Source organism: Oncorhynchus kisutch, linkage group LG9 (assembly GCF_002021735.2).
Source record: "Oncorhynchus kisutch isolate 150728-3 linkage group LG9, Okis_V2, whole genome shotgun sequence".
Taxonomy (NCBI): Eukaryota; Metazoa; Chordata; class Actinopteri; order Salmoniformes; family Salmonidae; genus Oncorhynchus; species Oncorhynchus kisutch.
The window spans coordinates 25,698,443-25,723,442 of record NC_034182.2 but is presented as its reverse complement, the minus strand read 5'-3'; the positions used below and the strand labels follow the sequence as shown (position 1 = coordinate 25,723,442).

Genomic DNA, 25,000 nt, shown 5'->3' with positions numbered 1-25,000 from the left:
GGGTTTATGAAACCTTGAAATGTGAGCCTGGTGGAATTATACACTACCCCTTTAAAGCATAGACCTTTTCTCTCTCTCTTTGCGTGGTATAATAATACAAACCACACCTGCATCAAGAGTCTGAGCAAGCCAGGCTGCACAGAACAGATCTGCATACATCTGGTGCGATCCAACCCTGGGGGGGATACCAGGGCCTTCAACCTGGCTTTTATGAACATGTAGAATCATACATACTCCAAACAAAACTAAATGTTACAGTTGGACTGGAGACTTGGAGTTGAAAGAGAGAGAGGGAAGGGTAAGGGGGGGGGGGGGGGGGGGTGTATCTGTACATTATTTTGATGAATTCCACAGATTAGCTTTTTTGTGGGTTTTTCTTGGCCAAATGACTTGACCAGGAATTGTTTTAGTCTATAACTAGGAGCCCTGAGTTTCTCCTGTTGAGGCCACTTCATGGTAACTAGGGCCTGAGTTTCTCCTGTTGAGGCCACATCATGGTAACTAGGGGCCTGAGGTTCTCCTGGTGAGGCCACATCATGGTAACTAGGGGCCTGAGTTTCTCCTGGTGAGGCTACATCATGGTAACTAGGGGTCTGAGTTTCTCCTGGTGAGGCCACGTCATGGTAACTAGGGGCCTGAGTTTCTCCTTTTGAGGCCACATCATGGTAACTAGGGGCCTGAGTTTCTCCTTTTGAGGACACATCATGGTAACTAGGAGCCCTGAGTTTCTTCTGGTGAGGCAACTAGGGGCCCTGAGTTTCTCCTGTTGAGGCCACATCATAGTAACTCAGGGCCTGAGTTTCTCCTGGTGAGGCTACATCATGGTAACTAGGGGCCTGAGTTTCTCCTGGTGAGGCTACATCATGGTAACTAGGGGCCTGAGTTTCTCCTGGTGAGGCTACATCATGGTAACTAGGGGCCTGAGTTTCTCCTGGTCAGGTCTAGTAATCAGGATAACTCAAGGCTCTATACATAACTCAAGACCTAAGTCATTTCTACTCATGTATTACACAAGCCGTACTGGTAATGTGGTGTCTTGCATCTTGCCTCTGTTGTTGATGTTGTTGATCATTTCTGTGTTGTTGTTGTTATTGTTGTTCCAGATGAGTAATGAGATTATCCGGCTGTGCTGCAGAGATATCTCCCTGGACAGGATCTTTCAAGGCTATGTGGTGTCCAGCAAGCAGACCCTCAACGACTGCATTCAGTGCTGCCTGGCCTGGAAGGAGCTTTACCTGCACGCCTCACAGCTGCACCATAAGTAAGGACATACAGAGAGACACACACACACACACACACACACACACACACACACACACAGAGACACTGTACAATTAATCAACATCACTCACTAATAATTGCATGTGTAATGACACCTAATCCAAGTTCCTACACCTTCCTGCTGAACGTAAAGCTTATAGATGTCCCTTCTCTTCCTGAGGAAAACGACAGTGTCTCCTTGCATAGTGATGGCAACAACACACTTCAGCTAGCTACTGCAGCTCCTCTGCGTATTGACAGCAGATGAGAGCAACCTCACTTCAAAGTGATGGCGAACGCACTAGGGAACGACAGCACCTCACTACAAATAGCGTAGCAGCGCGTCTGTCTCCCAGCTTATAAAGGAGCTTTTGCGTGAAGTTACATCAGCTTATCCTATAGTGGAGCTTCAATGAGCAGCTTGACAAGGTGAATGACAGCACCTTGCTAAGGAACTAAGTCTCAAACCCGAGCAGGAGAGTTCGTCAACAGTTTCTTCACCTGTTGGTTTCAGGAAAGTTGGGCCGGGGATTTGGAGAGGGACTGAGAGCGAGAGAGAGATCCAGAAAGACAGGGAGAGTGAGGGAGAACGAAAGCGGGAACTTTGGTTGTTTCCTCTCAGTTGTCAGTCAGCGAGCTCAGCCTCAGCTCAGCGTTGTCAGGCGTGGTAGTGGGGGAGGCTAGCTTCACTTCATTATGGCCGCCAGGGTGTGTGATGTGTGATTGCTCTGAGGGCCTCGGGGCCCCAGCTTTATTCAATGGTAGCACAGAGGCCAAATGGTTCCGCACACACACAGACACACACACACACGGCTCCAATACTCCTCAGGGCCCCTGCCGTCCGCACGGGCGATCAACCCCATCCACCCAATTAAAGAGAGTGCTTAGTTCCCGATCAATGGAGGGGGAGAGGGGCGGGATGGGAGGGGAGGTGAAAGCCCCATAGCATAGCTGATGACTACAGCATTTACTCTCTCTATGATACTCCTCTGTACCCTAGTGACTAGGCACTAGTCTATAGTATAGGGTGGGACTGGTGCAGCCAAACATGGCTCTAAAGGACCTCATGAACAGAACCATTTAGAGACATACAGTACAGTGCATTTGGAAAGTATTCAGACCCCTTCACTTTTTCCACATTCATTTTTCCCTCATCATAAGTATCCAGAGCTATTTTCAGGTCTCTGCAGAGATGTTCGATCGGGTTCAAGTCCAGGCTCTGGCTGGGCCACTCAAGGACATTCAGAGACTTGTCCCGAAGCCACTCCTGCATTGTCTTGGCTTTGTGCATTGTCTTGGCTTTTTAGTCTCCCTGTCCCTGCCGCTGAAAAACATCCCCATAGCATGATGCTGCCACCACCATGCATTTTGGCAAACTCCAAGCGGGCTGTCGTGCCTTTTACTAAGGAGTGGTTTCCGTCTGGCCACTCTACCATAAAGGCCTGATTGGTGGAGTGCTGCAGAGATGATTGTCATGTTTGATTCTCTCAGTGATCCCTTTTCTGCCCTCTATCCAGTAGTATCATACACAGGATTTGTTTAGGGATTCATATGGGAGCCCTGTCATATCTACAGTAGCAGTCAAAAGTTTGGACACACCGACTCATTCCAGGGTTTTTCTTTATTTTTACTATTTTCTACATTGAAGAATAATCGTGAAGACATCAAAACTATGAAATAACACATTTGCAATCATGTAGTAACCAAAAACAGTGTTTGACAATTCAAAATATATGTTATTTCATAGTGTTGATGCCTTCACTATTATTCTAAAATGTAGAAGTAGTAAAAATAAAGAAAAACTCTTGAATGAGTAGGTGTGTCCAAGCTTTTGACTGGTACTGTACATTGAGGCTAGCCATATCACCCAATACTGTATCTTAGCATAAGACAGAGCTGCTGCGATGTGGTTGTGTGGTATCTTCCGGGAGACAAGTTAAGTATAAGAGTGGGGTGTTGGAACCGTTTACAGCCAAGAATGTTTCAGATCCAATTAGTGTCCTTTCACTATTCCGTTATCTTTGAACTGGGATGCCTCTGTCCTTCTGCGAGATAGCCACCTTTAAAGAATGAAGCACATTCCATCCGCTCTCATAAGAGCCATCCCTGGCTAGGTGAGGATAAGAGACAAGGGAGAGGAGGGGATTAGGGTGATCACATTGTCCCGGATTGCGCGGGACAGTCCCCCATTTTGGCCCGTTGTCCAGCGTCCTGCAACCAAATAATCATGTCCCACATTTTATCAACACATTCAAACACCACTAATTTTGAAAGAAAAGGTTGATTTGTCCCGTATTTCATTTGTTCATTCCAACCTGTCTCTTGCAGTCACTTTGCGTTCATGGATAGATGTACAGTGCCTTGCGAAAGTATTCGGCCCCCTTGAACTTTGCGACCTTTTGCCACATTTCAGGCTTCAAACATAAAGATATAAAACTGTATTTTTTTGTGAAGAATCAACAACAAATGGGACACAATCATGAAGTGGAACGACATTTATTGGATATTTCAAACTTTTTTAACAAATCAAAAACGGAAAAATTGGGCGTGCAAAATTATTCAGCCCCTTTACTTTCAGTGCAGCAAACTCTCTCCAGAAGTTCAGTGAGGATCTCTGAATGATCCAATGTTGACCTAAATGACTAATGATGATAAATACAATCCACCTGTGTGTAATCAAGTCTCCGTATAAATGCACCTGCACTGTGATAGTCTCAGAGGTCCGTTAAAAGCGCAGAGAGCATCATGAAGAACAAGGAACACACCAGGCAGGTCCGAGATACTGTTGTGAAGAAGTTTAAAGCCGGATTTGGATGCAAAAATATTTCCCAAGCTTTAAACATCCCAAGGAGCACTGTGCAAGCGATAATATTGAAATGGAAGGAGTATCAGACCACTGCAAATCTACCAAGACCTGGCCGTCCCTCTAAACTTTCAGCTCATACAAGGAGAAGACTGATCAGAGATGCAGCCAAGAGGCCCATGATCACTCTGGATGAACTGCAGAGATCTACAGCTGAGGTGGGAGACTCTGTCCATAGGACAACAATCAGTCGTATATTGCACAAATCTGGCCTTTATGGAAGAGTGGCAAGAAGAAAGCCATTTCTTAAAGATATCCATAAAAAGTGTCGTTTAAAGTTTGACACAAGCCACCTGGGAGACACACCAAACATGTGGAAGAAGGTGCTCTGGTCAGATGAAACCAAAATTGAACTTTTTGGCAACAATGCAAAACGTTATGTTTGGCGTAAAAGCAACACAGCTTATCACCCTGAACACACCATCCCCACTGTCAAACATGGTGGTGGCAGCATCATGGTTTGGGCCTGCTTTTCTTCAGCAGGGACAGGGAAGATGGTTCAAATTGATGGGAAGATGGATGGAGCCAAATACAGGACCATTCTGGAAGAACATAAAGCAAAATCTACAATGGAATGGTTCAAAAATAAACATATCCAGGTGTTAGAATGGCCAAGTCAAAGTCCAGACCTGAATCCAATCGATAATCTGTGGAAAGAACTGAAAACTGCTGTTCACAAATGCTCTCCATCCAACCTCACTGAGCTAGAGCTGTTTTGCAAGGAGGAATGGGAAAAAAGGTCAGTCTCTCGATGTGCAAAACTGATAGAGACATACCCCAAGCGACTTACAGCTGTAATCGCAGCAAAAGGTGGCGCTACAAAGTATTAACTTAAGGGGGCTGAATAATTTTGCACGCCCAATTTTTACATTTTTGATTTGTTAAAAAAGTTTGAAATATCCAATAAATGTCGTTCCACTTCATGATTGTGTCCCACTTGTTGTTGATTCTTCACAAAAAAAATACAGTTTTATGTCTTTATGTTTGAAGCCTGAAATGTGGCAAAAGGTCGCAAAGTTCAAGGGGGCCGAATACTTTTGCAAGGCACTGTATATCATAAGGATGTGGTACTGGTGATGTTCAACACTTCTCCAATAGTTGTTGAGATCGAGAGGTAGGCCAATGTCATAGGCCTTTCGTAAACCAACAATTTCTCATATCCTTTCCGGCAGAATTCCAGCTAAACTTGGAGAGGACAGTTAGGCCTAACTACTTACAAAAAGCGTGCTTCTGACTAAGAGCTACAAAAGTAAGTAAATAGCCTTATTAGACTGAAAGATAGGCTATAAGCTAATTTCGTCAAACTTGTGGACCTCTCCATGTTTCTCATTAGTTTCTCATTCAACACATTTGCTGCTACTTCACTCAATCTCGTTTTAAAAGTCTCCCTTCCTGTTTTACATTCCCTGAGACCAACCAGAAATGTTTACTTGGTTACATGTTCCCAGATTTGTATAAAACAGTTGCACATGTGGTCTCTCCTGTCTTGCATCACCACATTTTGCGAGAAGGGGTGTCGTGCTGCCAGAGCGCACTAAGAGCGTCACTCCGCCACTTCTCACAATGGTGCCCGTTAAGGAAAGTTAGATCAAAGCTGAATCAATGTCTTGGAAGATCACATCATAATTAAAGTAGTATTCTACATAACACAACCACATGTAATAGCATAGTATAACATTACTGTCACACCAAAAACACCACCTGATTTTACCACCTCATTACTTGCCATCTGTAAATACGAATAAAATGGTTAAATTACGAGCCTAGTTGGTTTAGACATGGAGAAAGACAGAAACCTTCCCACTACCCATGGAGATAATGGATTGCAGGACATACCAAGAGATGACTTTGGATTGGTCTGCCATGTAGCACACTTCTGTCTATAACATAGACTCATTATGTGTAGGGCTTTCTTTCTAACGCAGCTTTTTTTGAAAGATATCACTAAGAGGGCCAAGTTTTGGAATCAGTGGAATGCCCGGTGGAAGCAGAGTACGATAGCTAAGGAGATGCAGAACATTCTGGCGTTTGATTGCAAATGTGGAGGGAGTCGAAAAGAGAACACAGAAGGCTGTTCTATAAAACACCTGTCTCCGGATTACATCTTCAAACTAGGGGCAACCAGTATCTCTACTTGCACATTCATCATCTGCACATCTATCACTCCAGTGTTTAATTGCTATATTGTAATTATTTCAACACTAGGGCCTATTTATTGCCTTTACCTCCCTAATCTTACTACATTTGCACACACTGTATATAGATTTTTCTATAAAGGTGAAAAAAAAAATATATATATATATAAAAAAACACAGCATCCGTGACAGAGATGGCATGCAGATGCAGTTTGGACGTTTCACCGTAAAACGTGAAGAATTGTCATTCACGATTGACAGTGATGATGACCTAATTTGAAATTAGGTATGCCTAACTTGGTGTTTGAGGTTATTAAAAATAAAAAATGTTCTTCAGACTGTGTGGGCATAGGCAGACGTTGCAATTGGACGATGCATTTTAGGCATATTCTGTGATTATATTCAGTAGGCTACTTCAGTCGGGGGGAATGCAAATGTCCCGCAAAATCATGCTGTTGTCTCGCATTTGGGCATTTTAAATGTGGCCACGCTTGAGGGGAGCAGAGTGGAGGGGAGCTAAGTAAAGAAATGCTGATACATCTCCAAGCTCGTTAAGAGGGCCAGGTTCTGCCTCTTGCTCTCTCTCTCTCTCTCTTTCTCCAGTCAGATATCACTCTGAGGCCGTCTCCCACACGGCCAATATCACAGTCTATACTGGGTTCAGCCATAGGGCATGGAGAGAGCCGAGGAGGAAGGGTTGAAGTGAGGGAGAGCGGCAGAGGAGGAGGAGGCAGGGCGAGTGGGAGAGAAGAGGAAGAGAGGGAGTAGGGGAGAAAGGAGGGGGGGAGTTGGAAAGAGGAGGAGGGATTGAGAGAGTGAAAGGCGGGTTCTTAGGTGGCTGGAGGCCTGTTTTAACACTTAGGAGTCCTATCTAGGAGGGAGTCTGTGTGTTGCAGTGTGGTGTAAGCATCTGCCCTAGGAAGCAGTCCCTGGCCTTGTGTCTGCAGCCTGAGCCCAAAACACACACACACACACACACACACACACACACACACACACACACACACACACACACACACACACACACACACACACACACACACACACACACACATACACACACACACACACACACACACACACACAGCCTGTAAGAGAGAAAGAGACCAGCACTGCTTGCCTGTCTGTCAGCCACCACCTTGACTTCATAAAGCAATAAACCAGGTGCTGAATCCCTCTCTCTTTCTCACACCAATCTAACACTGAGGGGAGAGAGAGAGTGTCGGTGTGCAAAATGCATTAAGACAGAGAATCGATCAAAGTTTAGACTATAAGAGAGCTATGTGGGGACGGCCAAGAATCAAAGGGCTCCGTTTCTGGTCAGATTCAGAGGTTGTGTGTGTGAGTGTTAGCAGAGATCGGTTTATTAGGTTGATATAACCCTCAGGAGGGTCAGTTGATGTGGTGCGTGCGTGTGTTTATGTGTGTTTGTGTATATTATCTGTGAGTGTATGTGTTGCTATGACCATGGAGCTCTTACGCATGATTAATGTGTGGTTAGCTCCAGCCTGCCCTCTCTCCTCTGTCCTCCTGGTGGCCTCTCTCTCTCTCTCTCTCTCTCTCTCTCCCTCTCTCTCTGTCTCTCTCTCTCCGTCTCCCTCTCTCTCCCTCTCTCTCCCTCTTTCTCTCCCTCTCTCTCTCTTCTCTCTTTCTCTCTCTCTCTCTCTTTCCCTCTCACTCCCCCTCTCTCTCTCCCCCTTTCTCTCTCCCTCTCTCTCTCTCCCTCTTTCTCTCTCTCTCTCTCCCTCTCTCTGTCTATCTCTTTCTCTCTTTCTCTTTCCCTCTCTCTCTCTCTTTCTCTCTCTCTTTCTCTCTCGCTCTCTCTCTCTCTCTCTCTTTCTCTTTCTCTGCATCTCACTGTTTTCTCAACTTTCCTGCCTCTCATTTTCAACCTTCATCACTCTCTTTCTTTTCAACAGCCTCTCTCTCTTTCATTTGTCCTCTTTCTCTGGTCTCTCTCTCACACACACTCACAAACGCACGCACGCACCCATACACGTGCATGTGTTCACCTCCTGTTATTTGAACATTAGGTCAATTATGTTAGATTTGCCAGACAGACAGACAGATAGAAAGATAGACAGACAGAGAGACAATGCAGTACATAGGCAGGCAGCAGGCAGCTCCTCTTTATCCCTCATCGTCAGGTTTAACTCTTTGTAGTGTCTTTGTAGAGGTGTGTGTGTGTGTGTGTGTGTGTGTGTGTGTGTGTGTGTGTGTGTGTGTGTGTGTGTGTGTGTGTGTGCGTGTGTGCGTTCGTTCGTGTAGTCTCCCTTTTCCCTGACTGAGATAAATTAATTTAATACGCCTGGCTGTTTGATGTAGTGATAACCTTCTGATAAAGGTTATTCCTTAGAGTTAATCTCAGGTAAAGGGATAGAACGTGCTCAACTCTCTTCCTCCTGCCTAAATAAATTCAAGGGTGTTAACATTTTCCCAAGTTTTTCAGTTGGTGTTTTTTTGGTCACAGCAAAGTTTTTTTTTGCGCCATCATTCAATAGAGTATCTTAGCTAGGATAAGGGGTTCGATTCCCTGGACCATCCATACGTAAAATGTATTCAGTCATGACCGTAAGTCGCTGAATGAAAGCGTGTGCTAAATAATATATTTTTATTATTATTATCTTCATCATCTTATAAAGTCTTTCACAGTGCTTCAGAAACTCTAATGGACTACTGAGATGGTATTTCATCAGCTTCATCAGCAAAATATTTTTATGTGCAACTTCATTTTGGCTATTTTGGGTAGACAATGAAGCTATTGTTATTATATTTTACTGTTCAATATAGATGAATTTGCCTGCATCTTTACGTGCTCTAATATCATTGGCTAATTTATTTGGGACTAATTCACCCCTTAAATATGTGGAAACTCAAAACACATTAGCTAGATCGCCTCCTATAAATATAATACCCACTGCTAGTAGCCATCTATTAATCTAACAGTAAAAATGTGTTTGCAGTTCTAGCCACCGCCCAATGAGGCCTATGCACTCGCAGTGGCTAATGCGCATTTCGCTTGCTCCGTATCTCAGAGCCATATCAAATAGCCTATCACGTTTGTAAAATAGAGTTGAGAAAGAAGCTGAGAACCTCCTCGTTCCAACTGTGACAACAGAATAGCTCTGCTTTCCCAGCAATTGGATTTAAAAACGTTATACAATCAGAACACTTTATTTTCTCCCCGGAGCAGTTTGTCACCGGGAAAGGAGAGAGTGGCTTGCCTGACATAGCAGCAGGCCCCAGCCAAACAGGTACAGGGACAGGCAGACACTTTCCTTATTGGAATCATGAGGATAATATACTTTACTGTTTGACCAAATAATGGTTTTAGCCGCCTAAAAAAAAGTGAGGTATTTGTATTTATTATGGATCCCCATTAGTTCCTGACAAGGCTTCAGCTACTCTTCCTGGGTCCAGCTAAATTAAGGCAGTTATCCAATTTTCAAAACATTACAATACATTCACATGGCTCCCGAGTGGTGCAGCGGTCTAAAGCACTGCATCTCAGTGCTAGAGGCGTCACTACAGACCCTGGTTCGATTCTAGGCTGTATCACAACTGGTCGTGATTAGGAGTCCCATAGGGCGGCGCACAATTGTCCCAGCATCGTCCGGGTTAGGGTTGGGCCGGGGTAGGTTGTCATTGTAAATAAGAATTTGTTCTTAACTGACTTGCCTAGTTAAATAAAGGTTACATCTTTTTTATAAACAAATAAAAATAAAACAGATTTTACAACACATTAAATGTGTGCCCTCAGGCCCCTACTCTACTACCACACATCTACAACACAAAATCCATGTGTACGTGTGTATATCGTGCATATGTTATTGTGTGTTTGTATGCATGTGTCTGTGTGTCACGTCTACTCTCGCTTCCCCTCTCTGGCTCTCGTTGTCACCAGTTTATTCATTATTACGCATTACCTGCCACCATCGTTACGCGCACCTGCGCCTCAAGAGACTCACCTGGGCTCCATCACCTTCCTGATCACCTCCCCTGTATCTGTCACTCCCTTTGGTTCTTTCCCCAGGCCTTGTTTCTGTTTATATCTTTCATATCTGTACGCTACTCGCGTGTCTTGTTTTGTTCCCTGCTCGTTTATTTATTCAATTCACTCCCTGTACTTGCTTCCCGATTATTAGTGTACACGTTACACTGTGCCTATCTTTGTGTTGCTTTTACTGCTTGCATGAGTCACTTGATGTGGAATAGAGTTCTGTGTGCCAGTAGTTCAGACAGACAGCTCGGTGTATTCAACATGTCAATACTCACAAATACAAGTAGTGTTGAAGTCAATCTCTCCTCCACTTTGATCCAGGAGAGATTGACATGCGTATTGTCAACGTTAGCTCTCTGTGTACATCCAAGAGCCAGCCGTGCTGCCCTGTTCTGAGCCAATTGCAATTTTTCTAAGTTCCTCTTTGTAGCACCTGACCACACGACTGAACAGTAGTTTGGATGCAACAAAACTGTTGATAGTGCTGTTAAGAAGGCAGAGCAGCGCTTTATTATGGACAGACATCTCCGCATCTTAGCTAGTGTTGCATCAATATGTTTTGACCATGACAGTTTACATTCCAGGGTTACTCTTAAGCAGTTTAGTCACATCAACTTGCTGGATTTCCACATTATTCATTACAATATTTAGTTCAGGTTTAGGGTTTACCGTAATGATTTGTCCCAAATATAATTGTTTTAGTTAAATTTTAATTTATTTATGACAAACTTATTCCTTGCCACCCATTCTGAAACTAACTGCAGCTCTTTGTTAAGTGTTGCAGTCATTTCAGTCTCTGTAGTAGCTGATGTACAGTGGGGCAAAAAAGTATTTAGTCAGCCACCAATTGTGCAAGTTCTCCCACTTAAAAAGATGAGAGAGGCCTGTAATTTTCATCATAGGTACACTTCAACTATGACAGACAAAATGAGAATTTATTTGCAAATTATGGTGGAAAATAAGTATTTGGTCACTTACAAACAAGCAAGATTTCTGGCTCTCACAGACCTGTAACTTCTTCTTTAAGAGGCTCCTCTGTCCTCCACTCGTTACCTATATTAATGGCACCTGTTTGAACTTGGTATCAGTATAAAAGACACCTGTCCACAACCTCAAACAGTCACACTCCAAACTCCACTATGGCCAAGACCAAAGAGCTGTCAAAGGACACCAGAAACAAAATTGTAGACCTGCACCAGGCTGGGAAGACTGAATCTGCAATAGGTAAGCAGCTTGGTTTGAAGAAATCAACTGTGGGAGCAATTATTAGGAAATGGAAGACATACAAGACCACTGATAATCTCCCTCGATCTGGGGCTCCACGCAAGATCTCACCCGTGGGGTCAAAATGATCACAAGAACGGTGAGCAAAACTCCCAGAACCACACGGGGGGACCTAGTGAATGACCTGCAGAGACCTGGGACCAAAGTAACAAAGCCTACCATCAGTAACACACTACGCCGTCAGGGACTCTAATCCTGCAGTGCCAGACGTGTCCCCCTGCTTAAGCCAGTACATGTCCAGGCCCGTCTGAAGTTTGCTAGAGAGCATTTGGATGATCCAGAAGAAGATTGGGAGAATGTCATATGGTCAGATGAAACCAAAATATAACTTTTTGGTAAAAACTCAACTTGTCGTGTTTGGAGGACAAAGAATGCTGAGTTGCATCCAAAGAACACCATACCTACCGTGAAGCATGGGGGTGGAAACATCGTGCTTTGGGGCTGTTTTTCTGCAAAGGGATCAGGACGACTGATCCGTGTAAAGGAAAGAATGAATGGGGCCATGTATCGTGAGATTTTGAGTGAAAACCTCCTTCCATCAGCAAGGGCATTGAAGATGAAACGTGGCTGGGTCTTTCAGCATGACAATGATCCCAAACACAACGTACGGGCAACATAGGAGTGGCTTCGTAAGAAGCATTTCAAGGTCCTGGAGTGGCCTAGCCAGTCTCCAGATCTCAACCCCATAGAAAATCTTTGGAGGGAGTTGAAAGTCTGTGTTGCCCGGCAACAGCCCCAAAACATCACTGCTCTAGAGGAGATCTGCATGGAGGAATGGGCCAAAATACCAGCAACAGTGTGTGAAAACCTTGTGAAGACTTACAGAAAACGTTTGACCTCTGTTTTATACCCTTTGTTTGCAATGACAAAGTATTGAGATAAACTTTTGTTATTGACCAAATACTTATTTTCCACCATAATTTGCAAATAAATTCATTAAAAAATCCTACAATGTGATTTTCTGGATTTTTTTTCTCATTTTGTCTGTCATAGTTGAAGTGTACCTATGATGAAAATTACAGGCCTCTCTCATCTTTTTAAGTGGGAGAACTTGCACAATTGGTGGCTGACTAAATACTTTTTTGCCCCACTGTATATAGTGTTGAGTCATCCGCATACATAGACACATTGGCTTTACTCAATGCATCCCATTAAAGAACACCTTTGTGTTCTGTTAGACAGGTAACTCTTTAACCACAATATAGCAAGGGGTGTAAAGCCATAATACATAACACGTTTTTTTTCCAGCAGCAGACTATGATCGATAATGTCAGAAGACTCACTGAAGTCTAACAAAACAGCCTGCACAATCTTTTTAGCATTAATTTTTCTCAGCCAATCATCAGTCGTTTGTGTATGTGCTGTGCCTGTTGAATGTCCTTCCCTATAAGCGTGCTGAAAGTCTGTTTGTTTACTGTAAAATAGCATTGTATCTGGTCAAACACACATTTTTCCAAAAGCTTACTATGGATTGGAAACAGGTTGATTGATCAGCTATTTGAGCCAGTAAAAGGGACTTTACCATTCTTAGGTAGGGGAAATACTCTTGCTTCCCTCCAGGCCTGAGGGCACACAGTTTATAGTATGCTTAAATTGAAGATATGGCAAATAGGAGTGGCAATATCGTCTGCTATTATCCTCAGTAATTTTCCATCCAAGTTGTCAGACCCCGGTGGCTTGTCATTGTTGATAGACAACAATAATTTTTTCACCTCATCCACACTCACTTCACGGAATTCAAAATTGCTTGTCTTTCATAATCTGGTCATATATTCTTGGATGTTTAGTGTCAGCGTTTGTTGCTGGCATGTCATGCTTAAGTTTGCTAATCTTGCCAATGAAAAAAATCATTAAAGTAGTTGGCAATATCAGTGGGTTTTGTGATGAATCGGAGCCATCTGATTCAATGAATGATGGAGCGTTGTATGCCTTTTTACCCCAAATATCATTTAAGGTACTCCAAAGCTTTTTTACAATCATGCTTTGTTTCATAGTGTAGTTTCTTCTTCTTTTATTCCGTTTAGTCACATGATTTCTCAATTTGCAGTACGTTTGCCAATCGATTGTGCAGTTAGACTTATTTACCAATTATTTTGCCTCATCCCTCTCAACCATAAAATTTTTCAATTCCTCCTCAATCTGTGAGGATTTAACCATTTAGGTCAGTTAAGAACAAATTCTTATTTTCAATGACAGCCTAGGAACAATGGGTTAATTTAAAACGGCCTTGTTCAGGGACAGAATGACCGATTTTTTACCTTGTCAGCTCGATGATGACCTCTTATACTCTATATTAGGCCCAGCCTTTGGAACGTTGGTTTTCCTAGATATGGCTACTATATTATGATCACGTGTAATGTAAAATGTGCAGCTATAATTTTTTTTGCTTGCACAGCCAAGCCAAAGGGTTGCAAGATACGACTAAAGGGTCGCAATCTGGAGCCCTGCGATCAGGCCCTTCTTGTAGTTGTATAGTACTGTCTGTGCTTTTGCCTGGAGGATGCCTGTCCTAGGCTCCTAGCACTTCTCTGCAATGTTTATATTAGTTTTCACACTGTCTCCACCCGGTTGTTGTTGTTGTGGTTCAGGTGGTGTTGAGATGATAAGGTTGTGTCTCTGAGGCTAAGCTAATATCTATTTTAAACACAGGTGAATCATCTTTGTTCTGTTTGTGTGTGTGTGTGTTACCTTCTATTCCGTCTCACCCTCCAGGCTTATCGCGGTACACAGCTGGGGGTAAGGTGACTAGCTAGTAGCTAGCTTTTCTTTGAGCCTGTAGAGGGCCGTGGTATTATTGTTCAGAAGCTCGGTCGTGAACCTAGCCATTTTGTCGCATCAAACGGAATAAACACACAGATAATCTGGGTAATGTGCCGTTTATGTGGATCACTGACTGACATTCACCTCACTGTGTGTGTGTGTGTGTGTGTGTGTGTGTGTGTGTGTGTGTGTGTGTGTGTGTGTGTGTGTGTGTGTGTGTGTGTGTGTGTGTGTGTGTGTGTGTGTGTGTGTGTGTCCGTGTGTCACACAGCATGTGAGCATAACAACTTTTAAGGTGGTATAAAATCCCCCCATAAAAATGCCTGATTCCATTTTTCCCCAAATTCCGTTTTTCCAGGTTTCTGTTTTTCCCCAAGTTTTTTTTCTTCAGGTTTTCGCTCTCAAGATCTCACTTAATAGAAAAACAAAATAATGGATGTTGTAAGTGATGTTTAAACCACACCAGGAGAGCATTTTTGAGGTCTAGGAAAAATTGTAATACATTTAGATTTTGAGGTGTTGCAAATGAAATGAAATCACCCACAATTGAAATCCTCCATAACTTGCTTTCCTGTGATCATTGTGCCACTGGTAAATCTATCTGAATGTCAAGCCCTGCAGTGTAGTTACGCTTTAATGCAAGTGTGCACCAGGAAGAGACAGTTGTTCGGTTAAGCGGTGTTGCTGTAGCGCTCATGTGATTGCAGAGTCTGCAAAACAAATGGACACTGGATTGATTGATGCAAATGATGAAATTATATCATTTTTCCAGGTAGATGTCGGCTACTTTCTAGTTAACATTTCATTGAGAACTTATTTGGGGTTTTTGCGAAAGTCTTTCCATCTCAACCAGACGAAGGTCATCATTAGCATTGTCGCTAAAGGCTACACAAGGTGTACGAACCGCACACACACAGTACACACAGACAGGGGCATTCCTGTGCTATTTCAGGAAGTTGCATGACAATACGAGTCACTGATGCATTTTGTTAATGTCTTACGATTCACTTTGGCAAATTAATGCATTTTCTAATAAGTCCAATAGATTTAGTTGATTTCCTACTAAGTTCAAATCCTCGTGGCGTTCTTTACAGATTTTGTTAGGGCCCTACAACTGTCTTACATCACACACAGTGGTTGGTCCGCTACAAAGCTACAGCACTACAGCGATGCAGAACAGTAGATCTTCTCTCCTCTTATTGGATCCTTTCCACAGACAGACAGACAGACAGACAGACAGTAGGATCTCTGGCGCCTGTTGTGTTGACATGACAGTCATGCTTTTGTCTGTTATTACCACACACACACACACACACACTTTTGTCCTCTGCTCTCTCTCAGTTAATTAGGCTGAAAATTGGAGGGATTTACGCTTATCCAGATGCCCAAACTTTTTTTATTCGTTATTCATCCCAGAGGGTTAGTTAAGTTGATCAAATTACCCTGATTTACAGCATAACACACACACACACACACCACACATCACACACACACCACACACCACACATCACACACACACACACACACACACACACACACACACACACACACACACACACCACACACACACACACCACACACACCACACACACCACACACAACACACACACCACACACCACACACCACACACCACACACCACATACCACATACCACACACCCCACACACACACACACACACACACAACACACACCACACACCACACAACACACACACACACACCACACAACACACACCACACACCACACACCACACACCACACACACACACACACACTAGTTACAAGGTGGCCTTTTCACCAGAACAACATTACACTTAGCATCCAATTTTATTTAACAAGGTTAATCAAGAGAGACCTGGACCAAGACAGCACCATCAACACATCCGTGTCAGACAAATAGACACATGACATCAATCAGACAAAAATGACATCAATTCAGTCGGCGGAACGTCAGTAAAGAACATGTACACAGAACAAGCCAGAAAACCCCCAGAGTGCCATACATCAATAATCAGAGCTTGAAACAAATAACAGGGTGACATCTAGAAACAACTACATACCTCAACAACACAGTAAAAAAACAACACAGTAAAAAATTTTTTTATTTGCGACTCTCAGAGCGTTGGGCCAGTAACCAAAAGGTTGCTAGATCGAATCCCCGAGCTGACAAGGTGAAAATCTGTCATTCTGCCCCTGATCAAGGCAGTTAACCCACTGTTCCTAGGCCGTGATTGTAAATAAGAATTTGTTCTTAACTGACTTGCCTAGTTAAATAAAGGTTAAATAAAAGAAATAAAGAAAATGAATCCACATACAGAAACAGAGCTCCCTCTTTAAATAGATAAGAAGAATCCAGCATGTAAAATTGAACAGTGTGAATCGCAGCCTTGAGTTCCTGAAAGAGGACCATCGAGGGTTCCAGTGGCTGTAGTATTTCTTGGCTGCTGAAGTTAATATCCTCCTGAACGAGGGAACCAGCGAGAGGCCAGGCCGTCCAGGCGCTAAAGGTATCATTGAGATGATGAATGCAGTGCTACACAAACCACATCAGCTAGCGTTTCATCTGAGTCTTTGTAGGAATAAAGCCGTATAAACTTCAAACAACTTTCTTTCATCTGCAGTTACACAGAGAGAGCGAGAGAGACTCACAGATGTTCAACCCCCCCACCCACCCACCTCGGCTCCAGTCGTTCCCTGTTCTGTTCTGAACATCTCAAACCTCCTACTAGCCAGCCTTGGGTCTATATCTCACTCTAAGCTCTCCCCATCCTTCATAGCTGGAACGTGTGTGTTAATATTGCCTGCTAATATGAATTTCTTTTAACTGAATATGCAGGTTTAAAAAATATACTTGTGTATTGATTTTAAGAAAGGCATTGATGTTTATGGTTAGGTAAATTGGTGCAACGATTGTGATTTTTTCACAAATGCGCTTGTGTTAAATCATCACCATTTTGGCGAAGTAGGCTGTGATTCGATGATAAATTAACAGGCATCGCATTGATTATATGCAAAGCAGGACAAGCTAGTTAAACTAGTAATATCATCAACCATGTGTAGTTAACTAGTGATTATGTTAAGATTTATTGTTTTTTATAAGATAAGTTTAATGCTAGCTAGAAACTTACCTTGGCTCCTTGCTGCACTCGCGTATCAGGTGGTCAGCTTGCCACGAAGTCTCCTTGTGGATTGCAGTGTAATCGGCCATAATCGGCGTCCAAAAATGCAGATTACCGATTGTCAGGAAAACTTGAAATCGGCCCTAATTAATCGGCCATTCTCTTCCCACGGCCTCCGCCCCCCTGAACCGGGTCCCATTTTCCCTCCGTAACAGAAACCCTACATGTTTGTGTTTCAAAAGCTGCGCTAGAGATGACCTTTCCATCAGAAGAATGAAGTGTGAAAAGCAATCCCACTTCCAACCCCACTGCCATACAGAAGTTTGGAAGAATTAAATTATGCCAATGACAGATCATTTCTGGCCTTATCCCTTACCCCTATGGATCGGAGTTCACTGTTTCTATTGCTTTTGTTTATGTCATTCTCTGTCGGCTGTGGAGATGGAGAGAGAGGCCGTGAGTGAAGCTTGTGGACTGGTTGAAAGATTGGAAGGCCGCTTAACCTACTGTGGCTTTCTCTCACTATTTCTTTCCTTTTGTTTCACTCCCCCTCTCCCCCACTCGCTCTCTCTCTCCCTCTTTCTTTCTCTCTCTTTCTAGGTACTCTTCTAAAGGCTGGGTCCTGGACCAGACCAGCATCTTTGCATTGGTCGATGCCTTTATACAGAGGTGCAAAGACCTGCTGGAGGTGAGGTCTCTCTCTCTCTCTCTCTCTCTCTCTCTCTCTCTCTCTCTCTCTCTCACACATACACACATACACACACACACACACACACACACACACACACACACACACACACACACACACACACACACACACACACACACACACACACACACACCACCCAGGTACGTACACACGCCCACAACCCAGGTACCCATGTGCACACACACACACACACACACGCACACGCACACCACCCAGGTACCCACGCACACACACACACACACACACACACACACACACACACACACACACACACACACACACACACACACACACACACACACACACACACACACACACACACACACACACACACACACACACACACACACACACACACACACACACATGAATCATGCGTCAGAGCTCCATGGTCATAACAACACATACACTCACAAAAGAAACCACTAATGAACACACACACACAACGTGGCAAGGTTAAAATAAATGTAAATATTCACACACTGCCGTCAACTTCATCTCACCTCTTCTGAATTCTCCACAATCACTTCCCCATTTGTGTCTCACTGTATTTTGTCTCACCATCACGCTCCTCTATTTGTCCTTCTCCTACCATGTCCCTGTCACACTGACTGTGTTACTGCTCCCTCCCTCCCTCCCTCCCTCCCTCCCTCCCTCCCTCCCTCCCTCCCTCCCTCCCTCCCTCCCTCCCTCCCTCCCTCCCTCCCTCCCTCCCTCCCTCCCTCCCTCCCTCCCTCCCTCCCTCCCTCCCTCCCTATGCTGATACTGTCACACTGTGCTGTCACTCTGCTGATCCATGTGCATGTGCTCGCATGTGTGTACGTGCATGTTTGTGTGTTCCAACGTGGGTGCGTGTGTGATCTGTCTCCGCCGGCCTCTAACCCTCTCCCCTCCCAGGTGTGTGACTGCCAGCAGCAGTTTGCCAGGCGGGAGGAGGGCGAGCAGATACCCCTGCCCTGCTTCGCCGGACGCCAAGGGGCGGAGGTGACCCGCAGCCTGCTGGAGATGGAGTCCACGTTCGGACGCAGCCTGCTGATCCTCCAACACGTCCGCAAGGGCATCCTGGACGTAAAGAACACCTCCTGGCACGACGACTACAACAGGTACCGTCTGTCTGTCAGAACACCTGGCACGACGACTACAACAGGTACCGTCTGTCTGTCTGTCAGAACACCTCCTGGCACGACGACTACAACAGGTACTGTCTGTCAGAACACCTGGCACGACGACTACAACAGGTACCGTCTGTCTGTCTGTCAGAACACCTGGCACGACGACTACAACAGGTACCGTCTGTCTGTCAGAACACCTCCTGGCACGACGACTACAACAGGTACCGTCTGTCTGTCTGTCTGTCTGTCTGTCTGTCTGTCCGTCTGTCAGAACACCTCCTGGCACGACGACTACAACAGGTACCATCTGTCTGTTTGTCAGAACACCTCCTGGCACGACGACTACAACAGGTACCATCTGTCAGAACACCTCCTGGCACGACGACTACAACAGGTACCGTCTGTCTGTCCGTCTGTCAGAACACCTCCTGGCACGACGACTACAACATGTACCGTCTGTCCGTCTGTCTGTCTGTCAGAACACCTGGCACGACGACTACAACAGGTACCGTCTGTCTGTCTGTTAGAACACCTCCTGGCACGACGACTACAACAGGTACCGTCTGTCAGAACACCTGGCACGACGACTACAACAGGTACCGTCCCTCCGTCTCGTCTGTCTGTCTGTCAGAACACCTCCTGGCACGAAGACTACAACAGGTACCGTCTGTCCGTCCGTCTGTCTGTCAGAACACCTCCTGGCACGACGACTACAACAGGTACCGTCTGTCTGAACACCTGGCAAGACGACTACAACAGGTACCGTCTGTCCGTCTGTCAGAACACCTGGCAAGACGACTACAACATGTACCGTCTGTCTGTCTGGACATCTGTCTGTCCGTCCCTCCTGGCATGACGACTACAACAGGTACCGTCTGTCCGTCCGTCTGTCTGTCAGAACACCTGGCAAGACGGCCAAAAGAAGTACCTTTGTCTGTCTGTCTGGACATCTGTCTGTCCGTCCGTCCTGGCATGACGACTACAACAGGCATGTCTGCCTGGAGTGGATTGACGTCATACTGCTGACCTGTCTGTCTGAATACTGGGTCGTGTTCATTTGGCACCAAACTGAAGAAAACGGACTATCCTAAATGCAAATTAAAAAATGTCTACAATGAATAGGACCCTATCAATGCTCTATGCTGACATTTTTTACAAGAAGCACATGTGCTCCTCAGTTGAATGAAATATTCGAGGTATTAATGATCAGAATTGCCAGCAATTACAAAATACAAGGGTTAGGAGCACCAGAAGTATATTTTTTTAAACGATTAAAATATAGCCTGTTTTTTCTTTCTGTGCCACCAAGTGGATACTACTGGTAAAGTTACCACAAGGATTATGATAACTATCATCTGTGGTTACCAGGTTGTAAGCAAATGCTGTAACATGACTGAACAAGGTTAGCGGCTCGCGAGATGGTTTATAAATGTAAAATGTAATGTGGGTCCTAACATTTGAACGTTTGGGCTAGAAACAAGACATTTTCTCTGCAAGTAATGGTGCAACGGTCACGAATCTGCACTCTGTGAATTATCTATGGCACTCAGAGGCTGCGGAAATGCAAAGTAATAATTACAACAATTATTATCTGGGTTATTTAGGAGCATATGGGACCAAAATGGTTGCACTGTTAAGTGTTATAGCAGCGTCTGTCACTGGGAAGATATGTAGACATACTGCATGTCTGTTTATATACTGTTTCGATCTACTAGGATCCCTGTTTACTGCAAATGCAGTATGCATTTTGAGAACATGTACTTAATTGTTTGAAACCTGAACATTTTAGTACATATTATGAGGCATGTTTTACCTTGCTTCAAAGTAGCCTAGCTAAAATCCCACCATATTCGTGGAGGCAATTTATTTGATAAATACTTCCACATGCCAATTAAACCAGTAGCCTATTTATCTCATGTTCTATTGGTTTCTTTCATTGTCCAGCCAAAGGCATAATCCTAGTCATATTAGCAACCCATGCTAGTTGTTGTAGCTTTATATCTCCCCTAACAACCCATGCTAGTTGTTGCATCTTTAGATCTCCCCTAACAACCCATGCTAGTTGTTGCATCTTTAGATCTCCCCATAACAACCCATGCTAGTTGATGCATCTTTAGATCTCCCCTAACAACCCATGCTAGTTGATGCATCTTTAGATCTCCCCTAACAACCCATGCTAGTTGTTGCATCTTTAGATCTCCCCATAACAACCCATGCTAGTTGATGCATCTTTAGATCTCCCCTAACAACCCATGCTAGTTGATGCATCTTTAGATCTCCCCTAACAACCCATGCTAGTTGTTGCATCTTTAGATCTCCCCTAACAACCCATGCTAGTTGTTGCATCTTTAGATCTCCCCTAACAACCCATGCTAGTTGTTGCATCTTTAGATCTCCCCTAACAACCCATGCTAGTTGTTGCATCTTTAGATCTTCCCTAACAACCCATGCTAGTTGTTGCATCTTTAGATCTCCCCTAACAACCCATGCTAGTTGTTGCATCTTTAGATCTCCCCTAACAACCCATGCTAGTTGTTGGATCTTTAGATCTCCCCTAACAACCCATGCTAGTTGTTGCATCTTTAGATCTCCCCTAACAACCCATGCTAGTTGTTGCATCTTTAGATCTCCTCTAACAACCCATGCTAGTTGTTGCATCTTTAGATCTCCCCTAACAACCCATGCTAGTTGTTGCATCTTTAGATCTCCCCTAACAACCCATGCTAGTTGTTGCATCTTTAGATCTCCCCTAACAACCCATGCTAGTTGTTGCATCTTTAGATCTCCCCTCACAACCCATGCTAGTTGTTGCATCTTTAGATCTCCCCTAACAACCCATGCTAGTTGTTGCATCTTTAGATCTCCCCTCTTTCTAAATTTCTACCGGATATTTTCATCTCGGTCACATGAAACCGCTAGCATGACAACAGTGTTTTTCCGATAATTGCATTATGGAATGAACATTCGCACACAACCTACTGCCTTGTGCGAATTGCTGTTCTTATAATGTGAATAAATAAGTAAGTAATGGTCAATTATCCATTTTCCTAAAGGAAACCCTGGCCTATACACTTATATCTGTGTCTGTTTTCCACACACTAATTCCAAACTTAATGGTGTAGGAGTTGGATCAATGCTGTCCAGACCCGGGACAGTACCCACCAACACCTCTCTGACACAGCATTAATACATTGTTAGTATGTGTCTGACTGTCTTTTAGATGAATGACCCGGGCTGCGGTGACTACGATACGTCCCAAATGACGCCCTATGCCCTACATAGGGTGCACTACTTTTTTGACACAAAGCTCAAATGTGGTGCACTATATAGGGGATAGGGTGCCATTTGGGACACACACCTATCTATGAGCGAAGAGGCCCCTATGGGCCGGGCCCATACAGGGTTGTACAGCAACGCCCCTTCTTGTCATTCAGAGTTCCGGTGACAGCAGCCTATTGGACTCCTCATCTGAATAACATGATTAGAGAAGGGGGAGGTGGGGGGGAGGAGGAGGAGGTGAGGGAGTGTGTGTGTGGATCCTCAGGGGACCATCCACCCCTCCATACTCCATACCCCTGCGCCAGGGTAGCGGGGGTGTTGGGAACAGGGGCTGGCCAGGGGGCTGGTGTGTGTTTGATGTGGATGATGGATGGGGGTCGCTGGAGGTCGTGGGGTCATAATGTTGTTGCCAAGACAGCTGGGCTTGTGTCAGGGGCAGCTGTTTCATAGCCACTCAGCACATTACTATTGGTCCAATCAATACTAGCCTACACCCTGTGGTGTGGGTGTGTGTGTCGGGGTGTGTGTGAGAGAGAGTTTTCGCTTACATGTGTGAGAAACGGTTTGATCCATGTGTTGTGTGGGTCACCAATTCACCCAATCATCAATCATGTGTGTCTACATGTTTTAATGTGTGTGTGCTCGTGTGTGTGCATTTTGGTAGGTTCCGTGCGGGAGTGAAGGACCTGGAGGTGATGATGCAGAACCTGATCAGCACGGCGTTTGAGACGGTCAACACCGTGGAGGAGGGCGTTCAGCTGCTAGACGTCTTCCAGCACCTGTCTGCCCGCGAGGTACACGACACACACACACACACACACACACCACACACACCACACACTCCTTTCATTAACCACACAGTAAAACCATTGGCACTTTATATGACTACATCTTTTTGTTACGATACGGCTGGCCAGCACAGACGTCTATTTCTTTCTCCTAAATGGACCATGCAGCATCGGGCCATTCTATCACTCTAATACTTGGGGAATAGCATTTTTCAACAATAGCAAGGCCTCTGGAGATTATTCATCCTCTGGTGCTTTTTAAAGCTTAGGGTGTGTGTGTGCATGAGTGGTAAAGGACTTTCTCACGCTCAAACTACTTTATGTACTATCTGGGAGCCATTTCATAACAGAGATAAACACTGTCGAGTAAATGCACTCTGTCTCTGCCCCTCTGTCTCTGTCTCTCTCTCTCTCTCTCTCTCTCTCTCTCTCTCTCTCTCTCTCTCTCTCCCTCTCTCTCTCTCTCTCTCTCTCTCCCTCTCTTGCTCTCTCTCTCTACCCCCTCCCTCCTCCTCCCTCTCTTGCTCTCTCTCTCTCTCTCTCTCTCTCTCTCTCTCTCTCCCTCTCTCTCTCTCTCTCTCCCTCTCTCTCTCTCTCTCTCTCTCTCTCTCTCCCTCTCTCTCTACCCCCTCCCTCCTCCCTCTCTCGCTCTCTCTCTCTCCCCCCTCCCTCCCTCCTCCCCTCTCTCCAGGCCATCAAGAGGACCATAGACAGGAAGACGGTAGATGTCTATGGTCTTTTTAATAAGGAACTCAACCTGGTCAACAAGGAGCTGAGTAAAAAGGTGTTCCACACCCCTGCCCACATGCCCCTCAACGCTGGACAGGCCCACTGGGCTAGAGCCCTGCGGCGACGCATAGAGAGACCCATGGAGGTGAGAGGAGGGGTAGGGCCAGAGGCTACACATGGTTACAGTCTACACCGTCATTGAGAAGGGGTGATCATTAAGATATTTGTTTTATTCAACTTCATGTGAACTTTGAGGCCATAGGTCAAACCTAGCTTTAGGTCTTTTGGAGGGGAAAGGTGTCACATTCAATGAGAGTGAGGTTACATTGGAAGGATGCCTACTGTGTCGGTAAACCCACAGAGAAGAGGTACTGTAAAGGGGAGACAGGGGTTATAGCAGGCCAAAGTACTGTATAGGGGAGACAGGGGTTATAGCAGGCCAAAGTACTGTATAGGGGAGACAGGGGTTATAGCAGGCCAAAGTACTGTATAGTGGAGACAGGGGTTATAGCAGGCCAAAGTACTGTATAGTGTAGACTGGGGTTATAGCAGGCCAAAGTACTGTATAAGGGAGACAGGGGTTATAGCAGGCCAAAGTACTGTATAAGGGAGACAGGGGTTATAGCAGGCCAAAGTACTGTATAGTGGAGACAGGGGTTATAGCAGGCCAAAGTACTGTATAAGGGAGACCGGGGTTATAGCAGGCCAAAGTACTGTATAGTGGAGACAGGGGTTATAGCAGGCCAAAGTACTGTATAGTGGAGACAGAGGTTATAGCAGGCCAAAGTACTGTATAGTGGAGACAGGGGTTATAGCAGGCCACAGTACTGTATAGGGGAGACAGGGGTTATAGCAGGCCAAAGTACTGTATAGTGGAGACAGGGGTTATAGCAGGCCAAAGTACTGTATAAGGGAGACAGGGGTTATAGCAGGCCAAAGTACTGTATAAGGGAGACAGGGG

At 44.8% G+C, this 25,000-nt stretch overlaps 1 protein-coding gene across 1 annotated transcript in view; it reads left to right on the top strand.

The window, feature by feature from the left end:
- Positions 1-25,000, top strand: part of dnah2 (dynein, axonemal, heavy chain 2) — a 249,711-nt gene that overhangs the window by 25,918 nt on the left and 198,793 nt on the right. Inside the window, 5 exon segments of the mRNA XM_031831350.1 lie at positions 1,104-1,261; positions 18,023-18,110; positions 19,029-19,234; positions 23,187-23,316; positions 24,002-24,184. Coding sequence (XP_031687210.1) covers positions 1,104-1,261; positions 18,023-18,110; positions 19,029-19,234; positions 23,187-23,316; positions 24,002-24,184 — 765 coding nt within the window.